General features: G+C 41.2%; 1 protein-coding gene across 1 annotated transcript; it reads left to right on the top strand.

Annotated features, from left to right (window-relative positions):
* Positions 1 to 715: 715 nt before the first annotated feature.
* Positions 716 to 2,494, top strand: LOC147697084 (zinc finger MYM-type protein 1-like). The gene has a single exon (XM_086936107.1). The coding sequence runs from the start codon at positions 716 to 718 to the stop codon at positions 2,492 to 2,494; it is 1,779 nt and encodes a 592-aa protein (XP_086792233.1).
* The last annotated feature ends 18,494 nt before the right edge of the window (positions 2,495 to 20,988 follow it).

Genomic DNA, 20,988 nt, shown 5'->3' with positions numbered 1-20,988 from the left:
TAAGTACACCCTTTAAATTCTAGGCAGATCACTGAATTGACATGCTCAAGCTTTTCAATCACCACTGGTGTTATGCATGCTATGGCACCTAGCCTCGAAGCTCACACCATATTTTAATTATTAACAGGATCCCAGGAGAAATTCTGCAAAAATTTACAAGGATATACCGCTTGGGGAACAGCTGTACGTGCTGCTGCAGTTGCATTCCTGTCAGACTGAAGATGGATGTGGATGAATAATTGCTGTTACTTGTGTGTGCATGACAATTTATATTAGTGTTTATTTAGTATTTTGCGTAATATCGTTTTTGTGTCTTCAACCAAGGGAATTTTAAAAAACAGCCTAGGTTTTCTAATTCCAATCTGATATATTGCTGGACACAATGAACACAGTTGACAGTTTACTCATAAACCCATTTTTGGGTTTGACACATGCAGATAAACTGCAAGTGAAAACATTAGGAGCTGATAAGCCACAAATTAAAATTGAGCAGTCTACAAAAGATAGGGGAAAGGGGTACACACGTCGCTTTACCAGTACATGGTATGATAGGATTGAATGGCTTACTGGTAGCGCTTCTAAAAATGCTTTATTCTGTTTCCCATGCTTACTCTTTGGAGGTGAAGTTACCTGGACAAAAACAGGAGTTACTGACCTAAAGCATCTGGCTGAAAAAATAAAAAAACATGATTCCTGTAAATCCCATTTGACAAATATGTTAAAATTATCTCTTTTTGGAAAATCGGACATTGTACAGCAATTAAACGAAGCATACCGTGTGGGAGTAAGAAAACATAATGCAGAAGTGGATAAAAACCGATACATTTTATCAAAATTGATTGACTGTATTCGATTTTGTGGTGCCTTTGAATTAGCATTACGAGGCCATGATGAAACTGAAGAGTCTCTAAATCCTGGCGTGTTCAGGGGCCTTGTTGATTTTGTCTCCAGCATTGACAGTGCTATGGAAACACATTTAAAAACAGCCACCGTGTTTAAAGGCACTTCTAAAACTATTCAAAATGAATTGCTGGACTGTATGCTGGAAGTAATAAGAGACTATATTATACAGCAGTTGAGAACCACTGATTATGTAGCTATTCAAGCTGATGATACAACTGATGTCTCTACTAAGACACAGTCAGTTCTGGTCTTCCGCTACATTGATGGAAATTGCAAGGTAGCTGAAAGATTTTATTGTTTCACACATCTAAAAGACTCATCTGCAGAAACAATTGCCTCAGCCATTCTTAATGAATTAAACATTGTTTTCCCTGAGCAATGTGCTAAAGGAAAAGTAATTGCTCAAAGCTACGATGGTGCCAGCGTCATGCGTGGTGCAACAGGTGGGGTGCAAAAGAAAATCAGGGATGTTTACCCAAATGCACATTATATTCACTGCTATGCCCACCAACTTAACCTAATTATGGAACAGGCTTCCTCCAAAATATCTAGAGTTAAAATTTTCTTTTCAGAGATTGGTGGTATAACAGCATTTTTTGCACGTTCCCCGAAAAGGACGGAAATTCTTGAACAAATAGTTTCAAGAAGACTTCCAAGAGGGTCTGCAACTCGCTGGAACTTCAATATTCGAGCAATATTGCTAATTTATGAATTCAGAGAAGATCTTCTTGAATGCATGTCAACCATTGCAAACAGTGGTGATTTTGAGTCGAATACTATATGTGAAGCTAAGGGATTTAGTAGAACATTAGATGATAGAGAGTTTATATTCTTTCTGTTTCTTTTTTTCAAAATAATGCCCCAGGTAGACATTTTATATAATCAATTGCAAAAGCGAGACTTTGACACTGTGTCTGTCCAGAAAGCTACTACAGACTTTGTGACAAGCATCACCAACATACGAGAATCCATTGACAGTTTGGATTCTACACTGCCACAAGAATGTACATTTGTAAACCGGAGACTGCAAATAAATACTTTAACCCAAGAAGCAAAAGAAGTCTGTGACATTATTGTGGTCCATGCCAGAGAGCGCTTTGCTTTCACAAAGCATCTTGTAAGTGCAACACTATTGCGAAGTGACCTTTTTGAAAGCCATGACAAATCTTTCCCAGCTGAGGCACTCGCAGAAACGGTAGAAGCCTATCCTATGTTAGACAAAGCCAGATTGAGTACAGAACTTTCGGTCCTGTATGGAAGACGAGACTTCCGTCAAACTACTGGTGGTGCCATGGCTTTATTTAGTTTTTTATGTGAAAACAACTTAGAGAAATCCTTTTCTGAGACCATAAAGCTCTTAAGAGTTGTCATTACTACACCCATGACAACAGCAGAATCTGAGCGATGTTTTTCCACACTAAAGAGGGTAAAAACTTTTTTGCGAAACACTATGACTCAAGCTAGACTTAATGCTTTGGCTATGCTGTCAATGGAAAAAGAGCTAATAAAGGAAATACCAGAATTCAACAAAAGAACAATCGAAAAGTTTGTTCATATTAAAGATCGACGAGCAAACTTTCTATATAAATAGAAAATATGAATCTGATGTGTGATCATAGTTTCAGGTGTTTATAGCTCAGTTTGTTTTGTTTGATAACATTAGGAAGTACTGTTGGAAATGTTCTCATTCCATTTAATATTCATACAACTCCTGTACAGTTGATCTGTATCTGTGAATTTATATATATTTGTTTTCATATTTTAATATTATTTAAAATATTTTTGTTGTTAGTGTTTTGAGGGCATATGTCTTTATATGTACAACATTTAGTTATTTTCCTTATTTATTTTTATTTAACTGTTTTCTACTGTACTGACAGGGACAGGAACCCTTCTACCTGAGATTGACATGCAAAGTATTTAAATGTTATTTTTATTTTGTCAATTGTGTTTAAAAATATATTGGTTTTGAAAGTTCTTAAAATGTACATTTATTTATTTCCATAATTTCTTTTTGTTTAACTTTTTCTGCTGTGCTGGCTGAAGGGCACAAGGACCTGAGAGTGGCATTCAAACAATTTACACAGTATTATTTAAAATAATTTTGTTTGTGTTTACAAATATCATATTGGTTTTGAAGGGATATTTCTTAAAATATACATTTATTTATTTTCATATTTTATTTTTATGTAGCCATTTTCTACTATACTGACTGCCACAAGGGCCTGGGAGTGGCATGCAAAGTATTTAAAAATAAAGTAAAACATTTGTACCTAGCCTGCTTATGCAAATAATGTTTTTGTTCTTTCTTTCTTAAATAAATGAAAGATTTTTAATGGATATTTCTTATATTATAAGCAATGCATATTACACTCATTTCCTAACTTATTTTTAATTAGTGGTTTTCTAAAATACTGATAGACCCAAGGGCTTCAGAGCGCTATATGAACTATTTTAAATACAATATTTACTTAATTATTTTGCAAAATTGAGTTGCTCAAAAATGCAAAGCTTTTGCTGACTTCCTTAAAAATTAAATGTTTGTTTCAAATTGATATTTCTTATACATGTAGCTATTTAATATGTCATAAAGATTACTGGGCAATCAACGTTGAATAGCTGATGCAGAAAAGGAGATGGCCAGCCGTCATTTTTGGTAGGAACAAAATTACAAGAGTGTTTCTTTGTGGATGTGCAACCTGGCTTAGTACCCTGGCCCTCTTCAGAAGTCAGTCTTGCTTGGCAACACAGAAATTCTCTGAAATAATGTATGAGTTTTCTTTTATGAATGCCTAGAAGAACTGATTTTTCAGTCCATTTATCACAGAAATAGTGCGGAAAATTGCACCAAAAAATGCCAATTTTTTAAAAATTTCTTCGCGGGGGGAGAACCCCCCCACACCCCCCTTATTGCCGTCGGGCTCGCTCGCTTCGCTCGCTCGCTCCCGTTCGTTGATGCCTACTTAAAGCCCCACCAGGTTCAAATTCCACCAGCCGCCACTGGTATTGATGTGTGTCCAGAGATAATTGTTAAAGTGGTTGAAAATGCACGCATGAGTTTGAGGAACTTCGGATGAGGAGGGCGGACTTGGGGGCATATTATCAAGCACAGGCGATAAAATTATTGCTGCTTTATCGGCAGGAAACTGCCGCTAAAGCGGCGATAATGAGCTTGATAATATGCCCTTGTGAATTCCCATAGCAGCCCAGGTTCTGGTGTTAACCTGGGCTGCTATAGGATTTCACAAGGGCATATTAAAAGCCCATTATCGCTGCTTCAGCTGCAGTTTTCTGCCGATAAATGCGGTGATAATTTTATCGCCTGTTCTTGATAATAAGCCCCTTGATTACTACTGAATATTATTGGACATGGGAGTGTAAAATCCATATGCTTGGAAAGAAATCTTTTTAGAGTGTTATTGTTATTTTGATATTGATGAATGAAAAAAGGATAGATGTGGCTATTGTGTTATTTCGTCCCTAGAGGTTCAAAGAACGAGTTATAACCAACTAATGGAAATGTTTTGTGATACAATACATATCACAACTAAGACTGTTCATAGATCGTTTGTAGTTGTCTTTTTTCACATGTATTTATTATTTTGCCTAATATGTCACATGTGTATTTGTGACGGTTGGAGCCGCATGTCAATGAGCTCTTATTGCAAGCTGTGCACTTCATCATAGTGCATTGCAATCAAATCAACCTTTGTATGCACGGTTGGAAGTTGGAAATAGTATCACAGACACTGTATTTGATTTTTCCAGATATTGTTAGCGGGAGGTAATCAGGCCTGTAAATGATTATGTTGCAATGCAGTGTTTCTGGCTTTCCACTGGTTTTCTGCATATTTTACATTATTTGAGCTCACTTGTTTCCTCTGAACATTTTCATTTATTTTTGCTTTTTTTCGGTTTTATTTGTAATGCATCTGTGATTTGTTTTTTGCTTTGCTTGCATGTTCATTTTTTATAATTTTTTCTTTCACATTAATTACATACATGGCGAGCCTGGATTTTTGAGACATCATGAAAAATATTTAAAAAAAATACCACAGACAACAAAATAAAAATAGCTTCACAATTTTCACAATGTGCGTTTAGTACTGTAATTGGGGGCAGCATGTGGGAGACATAATCAAACGGATGGGAACTTTAGAACATAACGTTAGTTGAGCATACAATCTGAACGCACAGGTCATTGGCAAACAGGAGGAAATAAGATGAGATGGTTTATGAGTAAGAAAATACCCCCCTGCTGCTGAGCTTCATTCATATAGTCTGGTGGGTCGGCCCTATTTCGTGCATGCATCGCATCGAACACAGAAAATGGACTTGAAGAACTTATGATTTTCTGATGAAAGACATAAAAAACCATAAAATTATGTTAATGAAGAAAAATTGCCTCTTTGCTCGTCGGTGAATTTTTTTGACAAGTTTCTATACCACAATTATCTCACACTTTTTTCCATTTTTATTGAATCGTTTTATGTTGTGTAAACTTCGTCTTCCACTTGATGAGCTAAGCGACGGTTCCACCTTGCCTCTAACAAGCGCATCCCATAAACACCGAGAAAACAGTTTGATGACTTAACTCTTGACCCTGAAATCTAACTGTGATTTACAAGTCAGAATGTAAAATAGTGGAAAGTCCAGCCCAGTTTTCTACCCCTTCAAAGTTGATAAACAGAACACCATTAAGTGGGTGTTTGTATTTGTATTGGTATTTGTGGTATATTTGTAGAGCGCAGACCTGTCACCCCAAGGGCATCCTGGCGCTTTGAACGATGAGCCAACAATTTCAGCGACTTAGCCTATCCTGGGAAAAAGGTGGGTTTTTAACACCTTCCTAAAGGCTGAGAGATCCTCAAGACTCCTTAGAGAAATCGGCAGGGAGTTCCAAAGTTTGGCCGCCGTTACTCTGAACGATCGGCCGCCCATCCTCACTCTCTGAAAACGCGGTACTACAAGTAGCCTGGATGTAGAAGAGCATAAGGCTCGGGGTGGAAGGTACCAGGCAAACATTTTCCGCAAGGGGACCGGGCCCAGGCCATGAATGGCCCTGAACACGATGCAAGCTGCTTTGTAGCGAACGCGTAGATGGACCGGCAGCCAGCGGAGCTATAAGTAGCACCTGCTGTAAGTAGCACTTATAAATCACAGAGCAGTAAGAACAATAATAATACAAATGCATGTACTACCTTGTATTTCTATGATTAATAGTAGGGTTCTCACCCTCGTATCCCTCTCTTCAAACATTGTGGGGCATACTACCAAGCAATAACGATAATTATCGCTATTGCTTGGTTAGAGACAAAAATGTATCGCCGACCTGCGGCGATTTTTATCACAGATAAACCTTGGTATTACCAAGGTTTATCGCAAATGCGATAAAAATCAGCAGCAATGCATGAATAGCGCTGAAAAGTCCGCGATATTCATGCATTAGCGAGCTAATGCTCTTAGCCATGTTATCCACCTCCCATTGGATGACATGGCTAAGAACTGCTCAGGGCAGGTGTTAGCTTTTGGAGATATTCACGCTTAGCGCGAATATCTCCAAAAGTTGGTAATAGGAGATAGCGATGTTAGCGACTGTTTCCAGTCGCTAACATCTTGGCACGCCCACTTTGCATGTCATTAGTGATAAATATCACTGACATGTAAAGTGGGGCCCAAGATGGTCGCTATCTCCTACTAGCTGTCGCTAACGGGTGTTAGCGACAGCTAGGTAATAGGGAGACAATTTTATCTCCGCTTTCCTAGCTTTTAAAACAAAAAAAGCGGAGATAAACCCCCTTGATAATATGCCCCACAGTTCTTTCTTTTTTCAATGTTCCTGAGATGGAGGCTGTAAGATACATTAGCTGCAAGGAACTTGCCTGCAATGGTTTGGATTTTACTAGCTTGATGTTTGACTCCGGATACTTTTAGAATTCCTGAGAAACTGGCTAAGTAGTGAGGTCACTTGAAACTCAAGAGAGTTTTCAGGGGATTGTCATAGAGGGCGCTAATTGTATTATTTGATCGAGTGATAAGAAATGTTCCTAACCAAATTTCATCACTATTTTCCTGATATGCAATGAGTCAGGATGATGTGGGTTGTTATTGTTTGGTCATTTGTCTTGCAAGTGGAGGAGGGTTACATTCGAAAATGATTTCTGCAAATAATCTTCCATCCTAGTTGTTTTTTTTTATCTGAATAGGGCAGCCAGCTATGCAAATGATGGTTTGGGCAGGGACGTAGCTTCAAAGGGAGCGGGCATGATTTGGGATGCGACAACCCAATACATGTATATAATGTCAAGAACAAGGACCCCCTGCTACTAATGTAGATTCCAAGGGCAGGGAAAATACAACAATTGAAGAAAAAACCCTAGGCAACAATTGGTCTAAACAATATATAAGACCTAGTCAAACACAAGCATGATATTAAAGACTCAGCGTACCCTTAAATTCAATAAAACTTCATTGTATTCATTCAAAGTGTTTTACAATTATCATAATAAATGTTTAAATAATTTCATAACCATAAAGTGCTAGACAATGATATCACAATGTAACTCACAAGGTGGACCAAAAGAAGGAATTCAATCAACAAACTTGCATTTTAACTGAACACAAAAAGGGCAATGATTAATATTCTACAAAAATTAATCAAAACTAGGCAAAAAAGATCAAATGAACAATGATTTAATCATCTGTCTGGGTGATGAATCTTCGTAACATCTAGGCATGTTTCGGCGTACTTGATGCCTTCCTCAGGAAAGCCACAATAATTCCGCAATGGGATAATATATGGACCAAACAGAAGCAAATGGATGAGTATGAGCAATAGTATAAAAATTGTTGGGACTCTCGAGAATTATCTTAAGGCACTTGAGCCCAAGCATTCTTAAGTCCCATTCAAGGAGAAGAGTTTTTTTCAAGATTAATGAATGCTAGTGTGATTGATGCGAAGTATAGGAAGTGAAAACCTTCTCAAAATAGGGCGTGATCCTCACAGTAGGAATAGGAATTAACATACCACAAAGTGTGAGGGTGGCCCAGGAATTGACCGTGAAGAAACATCTCACTGAATGAGTCATGGCAAGATGGCATTCCGGTCAGGCAGGAAGAGCTACAACCCATAAATGCATACATTCTGGCGGCTTGGTTGTTTGGTCTGCGGGCCTTGAGTTTGCTTTGCTATGTCTGTGTTGGTTTCTCTCTTTATCCTGATTTCACTAGAAGGTTTTAACATGTTCATTTTTTGGATTAGCAACTTAAACATATATAGTGTCCGGTTTACAAGAAAAAGTTGTAAATCTGCCCCCACCTAAGTACTCCTTCAATGGAAGCAAATGCACTACATTTTAAAATTCATAAACATTGGCAGTACTTGGCTTGGAAAGCGTTCTCAGTCTCAGTCTCAGTTTTCCAGGTATACTACTGGTAATCAAACACCCAAAAGATGAAGGGAGGAATGCTTGAAAATATTCTAACTGCTGGCAATGCTCAGGTACCATTCAAATTCATTGTTTTTCACCTACTGTGCCACCATAGGCAGAGGGCCTGATTTAGTGTTTGATGGATGGAGTAAAGGCAGACTGTGTGACAGAGGACTTTACGCAAGCCATCCTACACTTACTCTGCTCACACAATGAAGCGATGTCTGCTAGCCCCCAAACATCACTATACATTGGCAGGAACTGCTGTCATGATGATCCCTGTCAATGTGGGGAAAGTTTGACCGATAGCCTTGTCAAACTTTCAGACACAAGCTACAAGCTCCTAAAGTGGGAGTTTGTTTCGCAAAAAAATCAAATGACCCCTACACCAAGGGAGTTTTCACCCATAGTATGGGGGTCATTTTTCTTTTTTGTTTTTTACTGTCCATCACTGTCAGGATATACCTGGCGGAAACAGAATGTTAAAAATAGCCACCTGACTGTCCACTCTAACAATTGCGGACAGTCAGAGGGCTTACCTTGACAGACCCTACTCAGTGGAGTCATCAGAGAAAGTTTTAAACCACTGAAGTAAATGTAACTCCTTTGACTCAAAATCAGGCAGGTGGCCTTTAAGTTTGGTGGACAGGGTGCTCCGTCACTATTGTGATGGAGTACCCAGCCCCAGAGACTGACCTAATGCACATCAGTCCAGACCCTGCCCAAGTAATCCCCCTAAAAAAAAAGGCCAACATCCACATCTCCCAATTCCAGAATCTCTGCCCCATATCCCTCCTCCCTTTTTGTGCCAAGATTGTGGAGAAAGTAGTGAATAGGCAGCTCATGAGTTATCTGAAAGAACACTCGCTCTTGCATCCTACTCAATCAGGGTTCAGAGCCGGATACTCTACTGAGTCAGCCCTACTTTTCTCCACCGAGAGTCTTAGGCGCATAGTGGATGAGGGAGAGACAGCAGCGTTGGTACTTCTAGACCTAAGTGCAGCCTTTGACACCGTGCTGCACTCAACGCTGCTGTCTCGGCTATCTGGAATGGGAGTAAAGGGGTCAGCCCTTGCGTGGCTGGAGTCCTTCCTGGCCAACAGGAACTTTCAGATGCATTGCCCCCCCTTTAAGTCCTCTCTCAGAAAGGCGAGCCATGGGGTTCCTCAGGGCTCGAGTCTGAGCCCCACCCTGTTTAATATCTATATGGAACCCCTGGCTCGCATAGTAGAGACTTATGGGGTGGGCATTGTCAGCTACGCTGATGACACCCAATTGATGTTCAAACTTACGCCCGACCACAGCGAAGATGCCACCAATTTCTCCAACTGCCTCTCTTCCGTGGCAGCTTGGATGAACAACAATTGCCTTCGCCTTAATGGCGACAAAACCGAGCTTTTGGTGGTAGGAAAATCTTCTTCCGCATGGTCTCACATGTGGTGGCCTGCGGAACTGGGCAGTCCACCTTGTCCTGTGGCTTCGGTGCGTAACCTGGGCATAACTTTGGACCCTAACCTTTCATATAAACCTCATGTTAACAAAGTCACAGCAAGATGCTTCAGCGTACTGAAGGTCTTTCGAAAGGTACTAGACCTTCTTCCCATGGACTCCAGAAAGACCATTGTCCATGCCCTAGTTACCCCCCATCTGGACTATGGGAACGCCTTGCTACTGGGTTTGAGCAAGAAGGGTATCCACCAACTCCAGTGCGCTCAGAATGCCGCTGCGCGCCTTGTGCTCAAGCTTCCTGGAAGAGCCTCAGGGAGATTGGCCTTGTCCAAACTCCACTGGCTCCCCATCAAGGAGCGAATTAAATTCAAGGCCTTATGCTTTGCCCACCGTATAGCCCATGGCACCGGTCCAGGTTATCTGCACTGCCTACTCACTATACATCGGCCTACCAGGAACCTAAGATCTTCTGGTACGATGGTGTTCAAAATCCGTAAGATCACTAGAGCCAAGATGGGTGGTTCCTCGTTCAGATACTTGGCTGCCTAGGGCTGGAATGAACTCCCTCTCGAGATGCATATGGAACCCTCTGAAATTAGATTTCGAGGAAAACTGAACATTTTCCTCTTCCCCCGCATCTAATCTCCTCCCCCTCCCTTGCCCATATCCGTTCTACCTGTGTTTATCCCTCTGAGCTCCTTTGCGGTTTTCAGCGCGGGGACACTCTGTTTTTGAGTAACCAGGCGCTTTATAAATGGTTTCTATTCTATTCTATTCTACCCTGTTCTTCATTAAAACAGTTTATCCTGAAACCATGGCAATTCCATCCATTCATCCTGGTGCCCACTGTTTTTTTAGTTGGGAAATTTGAGAGTCACATCACCAAATCTCACTGAATAAACCACTCCTCTGGGTTTGGGAAGTTCATCGGGAATGTTTTGAGGTGCCCTTGTTGGTGCTGTCCCACCTACATTTTATTCAGTCTCTCCAAATTTTGCCTGAAGAAAGATGTTGGGGCGAGGGGGGTTAAGAATCTTCTTTACAGTTTAGAGTTTGATTTCCATTTTGCTAGCGTGATTGACTACAATTGGAACCATTTTCTTCAAGACGTGTATTTTATTTTCTACTTTTCTGCAATAAGATCTTTGTTCTATATTGACATGTTTATGTGAAATTAATAACAATGCATGGTCGGTGTGATTCTTTTGAAAGCCTCTCCACATTGAATATAGTGGACAGTAGTGTCCATCTTCTGAGAATGAGGGAGATCAGCATAATAAGCATACTGCTAAAATTGTTGTTAACCCTTTTCAGGCTAAATCACTTCCCCTATACAGGTAGGACAAAGTGGAAATGACAAGTTGTGCTAAAGGGGTTGTTTCTCTTTCCTGATCTCTTTAACATCTTTGTTTGCCTCTTTCTGCGGTAGAAATATTCTTAGGGTCTAGAGTAATTTTCTTTAGCCTATGACATACATCTGATTTTCAAACTAAATGGACATGCTCCAGCCTTTGCTGCTAGGTTTAAAAAATATCTAGGTAACAATTAGGCCTGAATGAGTCACAACTACCTAAATCTAAAAGCTGACAAAACTGAGCAACTTTTCATTGGAGCAACATTTTCCACTGCATAATATATTATGGGGTATGAAATAAAAATCAATTGCACATGTCAAGGCTGTGTTAAATGCTTGTTTTTGTTAACCAATTTTCTAAACATTGTATCTCTCAAGGAAAGCTCTTCCCTTTCTGGGAAAAACATGCTCAAATAGTAGTACCAGTGTTATATACAAATTTAACTACTGTATCAGCCTGTAAGGATGGGTGAACATTCATTCTCTCACTAGCACTGAGAATAGTGCAGAGACTCCACATGTTTGACCATGTTTCAGGGGCTTGGTCAAGATTGCACGGCAGGCTCTTAGGGCAGAGACTGCATTTAACATGCCTTTGTATGGTCCACTTGGTCTAAAAAGGAAGAGAATAATCAGAATTGGCAAATATCGCTAAAAATGTACACTCTTAGTCTTGATCTGCGGTGTTAGGAATTACTTCTCCACGTAAAGAAAAAAGCTGCTGTCGCACTACACCACACAAAAGGCAAGGAACATTCGCATACGCCTCCTGTAAGTTCTCATGAACTCTCCCACACCCATACCCACCACTCTCAGGCCATCAGCACCCAGCAATCCACTTACTTGCTCTTAGACAAAGCAGCCACCTACTCACACTCACACAGACTAAGCACCACGCACATAATTTGCCACAATTTCATGCATGCTCCTCAACATCCGCCTCCTCGCTCAGCAAACACTCTACGGAGATATAGGACCTAGTGCACACCCACGCTCCAGACCTACTCTTCCTCACGAAAACATCGCTAAACCCAACCTCTGCACTCGACATCATTAGGGCAATACCAGCCAGCTACAAACTTGCAGGCAAGACTGTCAGCACAAGCCATGGAGTCGCCATCATGTTCAACAATACCATCAGAGGCAACATCTACATGGACACCCTCACCAGAAATACGGAACATGTCACATTCAAGATTTGCATTCAAGCCTACTTCTTCCTCAGCAGAAACCTTGTAAACAGACCACGAGGACCCTGCATCAATTTCAACAGCGACTTCACAGATTTCCTTGCACCCCTCATCATCAACATCAGCAACTTCATCCTCCTCTGATACATTAACTTTCAACTAGAAGACCGCAGCAACCCAAACTCCAAGATCCTTCTAGGAAACCTTGCAAGCCTTGGCCCCACCAGCACATTACCAAATTCACATCACTGCAGGTCGAATATGCCTGTTTTTCCCACAGCCTTTCACCCCGCATGTTGTTACAACACGGTTGTTACCATAAACGTGTTGTAAAAACGCATACCATTACCCCACGAGGGCGGTGTTGGATGTTGGAATAGTATAATTTACTATTCCAACTCCAGTCTGTGCGGACAGTAGGAAAGGTGTTGGATTTTAAATCCAACACCTTCTCCCCCCTTCGCAAGTCGGTGTTACAACTTGCGGGGTAATGGTATGCGTTGTTACAACGTGGTTGTGGTAACGACCGCGTTTTATAAACATGCTGGGTGATGGTTTCGTGGTGAAGATTGTTCATCATTCAGGCCACCTATTGAGTCCAATTTTCTCCTCAGTCAGCATCATCACAGTCATAAAGCCTCCAACCAGGACCTGGACAGACCACGCCCTTGTCAGTTTCATCATACCAATCATGCACCACCACAGACTCACCACCATTGTAGTCACTCCAGAAGCTGGAGAAGCATCACAGAAGAGGAGTGAATTCTTTCTCACGACTGAGGCACACCAACAACTTGCCAAAAGCCATCAAGAGATTTAACAGCTGGATCATCACATGCAGCAACCTCTTGGCTCCCCTTGAGCGAATTCAACAGCCTGACCATAGGCTAGTTGGTACACTGGGGAACTCAGCCTAACAAAATGCCACAGCAAGGACCTGGAGCACAAATTGAGAATACGTCAAGACAGCAGAGATAAATACATCTTCAAATAAGCCCAAACACACACCCATCAGCAGATACTGAGCCCCAAGTTCACAACTCTTGAAGATTGCATGAACACCGGTATTAACTGCAGCAAGGAAATCCTTGTCATCATCAAATATTCCATCCTGCCTCCTGCCACCTCTAGCAACATCACTTTCTCACAAGACCCTAGTAACACTATTAGAAATGGTCCTTTCTGCAGGGTGACCACCAAAATCTTTGCCTTCACATTTTATGCTGAATGTGTTTCTGTTGGCTTGGACTCTGTGCATTTTATCACTGTTAACCACTGCTAAAGTGCTTGTGTTCTATCCTTAAAACATGGCTTATACCCAATGTTCATGTTTAATTTTCTTATAATTCCCTAGTACAGTGCACTACATGTGCTTAGGGCCTGCAAAGTAAATGCTAGTGGGCATGCAGCACTTATTGTGTCACCGACATAAGTAGCCCTTTACCCGCATCTCAGCCCAGCCTTTGCAGAGCCTGTGCATGCAGCTTATACAGCCATAGCACCCAGTCAAAACAAACATTTTTGCCAGGCCCAAACCTTCCTTTTTAACACACATAAGCCAACATTTAGGTAACTCCTAGACAGCCCCCTGGGCAGGATGCAGAGTATTTAAAAATCTAGACATGTACTTTTAAGTTCTACATATTCTGGTAATGAAAAACCCTATTTCTCCCATAGGTTTGCATTGGAGTTGCCTAATTAAATTTTTTTTTAATTTAAATGTGTTTATTGGTTTCAATCACAGCCATACATACATGATTGGACGACATCTTCAAGTTAGTCAACATAATAACTGGGCCGACATTAATTCTCATTACATATTAAACATTTCCTCCACGTGCCGCTTGTGTGTGCATCTCCATTTCCACAGTAGGCAACACACAGGGATCACCTCGATATGTATTCCAATGTGACTACTTCCTATCCCATTTCTCGGGGCACCCCCGAGTCTTAAAAACCTCGGTATATGCCAGCATGCATCTATCCATTTCTTTAGCCCACATGGTGACGGGTGGTGGGTTTGTTCCCCCATTCTCTAGCCAACGCTCGCTTGACCAACGTGTATCCCAGTGTTGTAAACTGCTCTTCGATTTCCGTAAGGTCAGTCGCCTCCCATATGTTTAACAGTCTCAGTTGTGGTGTTAGTGCTATGACCTTTCCCATGGCAGTTTGCATGTGTTCTGAGGCTCCCTCCCAAAGGGCACGTATGTTTGGGCAGCTCTACTGGGTATTGTCTGCATCCCTTCATACACAGGTCGTCAGGTCTAGCTACTATTTTTGCCAACACTTTCCCAGTGATGTATGATCTTTGGAGTATCCTAAGCTGAATCAGCCAGAATCTCTGACTGATGGCCGCTTCCCAAGGGGACATAAGAGCCGTTTGTCAGTCCTCATCATCTATAGGACCTAAGTTGTCTTGCCACCGCTCCCTGAGCTTCAGAAAGGTGTCTGGTAGGTTATTACTCAGCTTCTTGTAAGTTAGTGATATTGCCTTTGTGTTAAGAGGTCCGTCTAGTAGACGGTCTTCCAGTGGCGACGATTCTGGTATATCACTGAGAGATGGGAACGACGCCTGCACCGCATAACTAATCTGCAAATACCTGTACACTTCACCTTGCGCCAGATGGTATTGCTTCTGGAGTTCATCGAATGTAAGAAGTGCTACCTTCCGAACCAGGTCTTTCACCGCAAAGATCCCAATAAGGTCCCACTTATCGAACCCGGACTGATAACACAGCATGCCCAGCTTCTGGGCGAACCACAACGGTGTGGCCTGCGAGAGAACGCCCGTCCACCCCAACCGGGAATTGACTATACGCCAAATTTCCAGTGTATGTTGGGTAGGGCGTTTTCAGGGGATTGTCATAGAGGGTGTTAATTGTATTATTTTATCAAGTGATAAGAAATGTTCCTAACCATATTTCATCACTATTTTCCTGATATGCAATGAGTCAGGATGATGTGGGTTGTTATTGTTTGGTCATTTGTCTTGCAAGTGGAGGAGGGTTACATTCGAAAATTATTTCTGCAAATAATCTTCCATCCTAGTTTTTTTTTATCTGAATAGGGCAACCTGCTATGCGAATGATGGTTTGGGCAGGGGCGTAGCTTCAATGGTAGGGGGGCATGATTTGGGATGCGACAAATCAATAAATGTATATAATGTCAAGAACAAGGACCCCCTGCTACTAATGTAGATTCCAAGGGCAGGGAAAATACAACAATTGTAGAAAAATACCCTAGGCAACAATTGGTCTAAACAATATATAAGACCTAGTCAAACACAAGCATGATATTAAAGACTCAGTGTACCCTTAAATTCAATAAAACTTCATTGTTTTCATTCAAATTGTTTTACAATTATCATAATAAATGTTTAAATAATTCCATAACCATAAAGTGCTAGACAATGACATCACAATGTAACTCACAAGGTGGACCAAAAGGAGGAATTCAATCAACAAACTTGCATTTTAACTGAACAGAAAAAGGGCAATGATTAATATTCTACGAAAATTAATCAAAACTAGGCAAAATAGATCAAATGAACAATGATTTAATCATCTGTCTGAGTGATGAATCTTCGTAATATCTATGCACGTTTCGGCGTACTTGAAGCCTCCCTCAGGAAAGCCACAATAATTCCGCAAAGGGATAATATATGGACCAAATAGAAGAAAATGGATGAGTATGAGCAATAATATAAAAATTGTTGGGACTCTCGAGAATTATCTTAAGGCACTTGAGCCCAAGCAGTCTTAAGTCCCATTCAAGGAGAAGAGTTTTTTTCAAGAAAACTGACTGCTAGTATGATTGAAGCGTAGTTTGAGGAAGTGAAAACCTTCTCAAAATAGGGCTTGATCCTCACAGTAGGAATAGGAATTAACATAACCATAAAGTGTGAGGGTGGCCCAGGAATTGACCCTGAAGAAACCTCCCACTGAATGAGTCATGGCAAGATGGCATTCCGGTCAGTCAGGAAGAGCTACAACCCACAAATGTATACATTCTGGCGGCTTGGTTGTTGGGTCTAGGGGCCTTGAGCTTGCTTTGCTATGTCTGTGTTGGTTTCTCGCTTTATCCTGATTTCACTAGAAGGTTTTAACATGTTCATTTTTTGGATTAGCAACTTAAACATATATAGATCCGGTTTACAAGAACAAGTTGTAAATCTTCTCCCACCTAAGTACTTCTTCAATGGAAGCAAATGTATTACATTTTAAAATTCATAAACATTGGCAGTACTAGGCTTGGAAAGCGTTCTCAGTCTCAGTCTCAGTTTTCCAGGTATACTAATGGTAATCAAACACCCAAAAGATGAAAGGAGGAATGCTTGAAAATATTCTAACTGCTGGCAATGCTCAGGTAGCATTCAAATTCATTGTTTTTCACCTACTGTGCCACTATAGGCAGATGGCCTGATTTAGTGTTTGATGGATGGAGTAAAGGCAGAATGTGTGTCGGAGGACTTTACGTAAGCCATCGTACACTTACTCTGCTCACACAGTGAAGCGATGTCTGCTAGCCCCCAAACATCACTACACATTGGCAGGAACTGCTGTCATGATGATCCCTGTCAATGTGGGGAAAGTTTGTCCAATAGCCTTGTCAAACTTTCAGAAACAAGCTACAAGCTCCTAAAGTGGGAGTTTGTTTTGCAAAAAAATCAAATGACCCCTATACCAAGGGAGTTTTCACCCATAGTATGGGGGTCATTGTTCTTTTTTGTTTTTTACTGTCCATCACTGTCAGGATATACCTGGCGGAAACAGAAAGTTAAAAATAGCCACCTGACTGTGCACTCTAACAATTGCGGACAGTCAGATGGCTTACCTTGACAGACCCTACTCAGTGGAGTCATCAGAGAAAGTTTTAAACCACTGAAGTAAATGTAACTCCTTTGACTCAAAATCAGGCAGGTGTCCTTTAAGTTTGGTGGACAGGGTGCTCCGTCACTATTGTGATGGAGTACCCAGCCCCAGAGACTGACCTAATACACATCAGTCCAGACCCTGCTCTTCATTAAAACAGTTTATCCTCAAACCATGTCAATTCCATCATTCATCCTGGTGCCCACTGTTTTTTTAGTTGGGAAATTTGAGAGTCACGTCACCAAATCTCACTGAATAAACCACTCCTCTGGGTTTGGGAAGTTCATCGGGAAGGTTTTGAGGTGCCCTTATTGGTGCTGTCCCACCTAAATTTTATTCAGTGTCTCCAAATTTTGCCTGAAGAAAGATGTTGGGGCGAGGGGGGTTAAGAATCTTCTTTACAGTTTAGTGTTTGATTTACATTTTGCTAGCATGATTGACTACAAGTGGAACCATTTTCTTCAAGACGTCTATTTTATTTTCTACTTTTCTGCAATAAGATCTCTGTTCTATATTGACATGTTTATGTGAAATTAGTAACAATGCATGGTCGGTGTGATTCTTTTGAAAGCCTCTACACATTGAATATAGTGGACAGTAGTGTCCATCTTCTGAGAATGAGAGAGATCAGCATAATAAGCATACTGCTAAAATTGTTGTTAACCCTTTTCAGGCTAAATCACTTCCCCCATACAGGTAGGACAAAGTGGAAATGACAAGTTGTGCTACAGGGGTTGTTTCTCTTTCCTGATCTCTTTAACATCTTTGTTTGCCTCTTTCTGCGGTAGAAATATTCTTAGGGTCTAGAGTAACTTTCTTTAGCCTATGACATACATCTGATTTTCAAACCAAATGGACATGCTCCAGCCTTTGCTGCTAGGTTTAAAAAATATCTAGGGAACAATTAGGCCTGAATGATTCACAACTACCTAAATCTAAAAGCTGACAAAACTGAGCAACTTTTCATTGGAGCAACATTTTCCACTTCATAATATATTTTGGGTTATGAAATAAAAATCAATTGCACATGTCAAGGCTGTGTTAAATGCTTGTTTTTGTTAACCAATTTTTTAAACATTGTATCTCTCAAGGAAAGCTCTTCCCTTTCTGGGAAAAACATGCTCAAATAGTAGTACCAGTGTTATATACAACATTAACTACTGTATCAGCCTGTAAAGATGGGTGAACATTCATTCTCTGATTAGCACTGAGAATAGTGCAGAGACTCCACATGTTTGACCATGTTTCAGGGGCTTGGTCAAGATTGCACGGCGGGCTCTTAGAGCAGAGACTGCATTTAACATGCCTTTGTATGGTCCACTTGGTCTAAAAAGGAAGAGAATAATCAGAATTGGCAAATGTTGCTAAAAATGTACACTCTTAGTCTTGATCTGCGTTGTTAGGAATTACTTCTCCACGTAAAGAAAAAAGCTGCTGTCACACTACACCATACAAAATGCAAGGAACATTCGCATACGCCTCCTGTAAGTTCTCATGAACTCTCCCACACCCCATACCCACCACTCTCAGGCCATCAGCACCCAGCAATCCACTTACTTGCTCTTAGACAAAGCAGCCACCTACTCACACTCACACAGACTAAGCACCACGCACACAATTTGCCACAATTTCATGCATGCTCCTCAACATCCGCCTCCTCGCTCAGCAAACACTCTATGGAGATATAGGACCTAGTGCACACCCACGCTCCAGACCTACTCTTCCTCACGAAAACATCGCTAAACCCAACCTCTGCACTCGACATCATTAGGGCAATACCCGCCAGCTACAAACTTGCAGGCAAGACTGTCAGCACAAGCCATGGAGTCGCCATCATGTTCAACAATACCATCAGAGGCAACATCTACATGGACACCCTCACCAGCAATACGGAACATGTCACATTCAAGATTTGCATTCAAGCCTACTTCTTCCTCAGCAGAAACCTTGTAAACAGACCACAAGGACCCTGCATCAATTTCAACAGCGACTTCACAGATTTCCTTGCACCCCTCATCATCAACATCAGCAACTTCATCCTCCTCTGATACATTAACTTTCAACTAGAAGACCGCAGCAACCCAAACTCCAAGATCCTTCTAGGAAACCTTGCAAGCCTTGGCCCCACCAGCACATTACCAAATTCACATCACTGCAGGTCGAATATGCCTATTTTTCCCACAGCCTTTCACCCCGCATGTTGTTACAAAACGGTTGTTACCATAAACGTGCTGTAAAAGCGCATACCATTACCCCACGAGGGCGGTGTTGGATGTTGGAATAGTATAATTTACTATTCCAACTCCAGTCTGTGCGGACAGTAGGAAAGGAGTTGGATTTTAAATCCAACACCTTCTCCCCCCTTCGCAAGTCGGTGTTACAACTTGCGGGGTAATGGTATGTGTTGTTACAACGTGGTTGTGGTAACAACCGCGTTTTATAAACATGCTGGATGATGGTTTTGTGGTGAAGATTGTTCATCATTCAGGACACCTATTGAGTCCAATTTTCTCCTCAGTCAGCATCATCACAGTCATAAAGCCTCCAACCAGGACCTGGACAGACCACGCCCTTGTCAGTTTCATCATACCAATCATGCACCACCACAGACCCACCACCATTGTAGTCACTCTAGAAGCTGACGAAGCATCACAGAAGAGGAGTGTATTCTTTCTCAAAACTGAGGCACACCAACAACTTGCCAAAAGCCATCAAGAGATTTAACAGCTGGATCATCACATGCAGCAACCTCTTGGCTCCCCTTGAGCGAATTCAACAGCCTGACCATAGGCTAGTTGGTACACTGGGGAACTAAGCCTAACAAAATGCCACAGCAAGGACCTGGAGCACAAATTGAGAATAAGTCAAGACAGCAGAGATAAATACAATCTCAAATCAGCCCAAAGACACACCCATCAGCAGATACTGAGCCACAAGTTTACAACTCTTGAAGATTGCATGAACACCGGTATTAACAGCAGCAAGGAAATCCTTGTCATCATCAAATATTCCATCCTGCCTCCTGCCACCTCTAGCAACATCACTTTCTCACAAGACCCTAGTAACACTATTAGAAATGGTCCTTTCTGCAGGGTCACCACCAAAATCTTTGCCTTCACATTTTATGCTGAATGTGTTTCTGTTGGCTTGGACTCTGTGCATTTTATCACTGTTAACCACTGCTAAAGTGCTTGTGTTCTATCCTTAAAACACGGCTTATACCCAATTTTCATGTTTAATTTTCTTATAATTCCCTAGTACAGTGCACTACATGTGCTTAGGGCCTGCAAAGTAAATGCTAGTGGGCATGCAGCACTTATTGTGTCACCGACATAAGTAGCCCTTTACCCGCATCTCAGCCCAGCCTTTGCAGAGCCTGTGCATGCAGCTTATACAGCCATAGCACCCAGTCAAAACAAACATTTTTGCCAGGCCCAAACCTTCCTTTTTAACACACATAAGCCACCATTAAGGTAATTCCTAGACAGCCCCCTGGGCAGGATGCAGAGTATTTAAAAATCTAGACATGTACTTTTAAGTTCTACATATTCTGGTAATGAAAAACCCTATTTCTCCCATAGGTTTGCATTGGAGTTGCCTTATTAAATTTTTTTTTAAATTTAAATGTGTTTATTAGTTTCAATCACAGCCATACATACATGATTGGACGACATCTTCAAGTTAGTCAACATAATAACTGGGCCGACATTAATTCTCATTACATATTAAACATTTCCTCCACGTGCCGCTTGTGTGTGCATCTCCATTTCCACAGTAGGCAACACACAGGG

The sequence above is a fragment of the Lissotriton vulgaris genome, chromosome 8, assembly GCF_964263255.1.
Source record: "Lissotriton vulgaris chromosome 8, aLisVul1.2, whole genome shotgun sequence".
NCBI lineage: Eukaryota > Metazoa > Chordata > Amphibia > Caudata > Salamandridae > Lissotriton > Lissotriton vulgaris.
The sequence above is the reverse complement of the archived record's forward strand: the minus strand, read 5'-3'. Positions and strand labels throughout refer to the sequence as shown.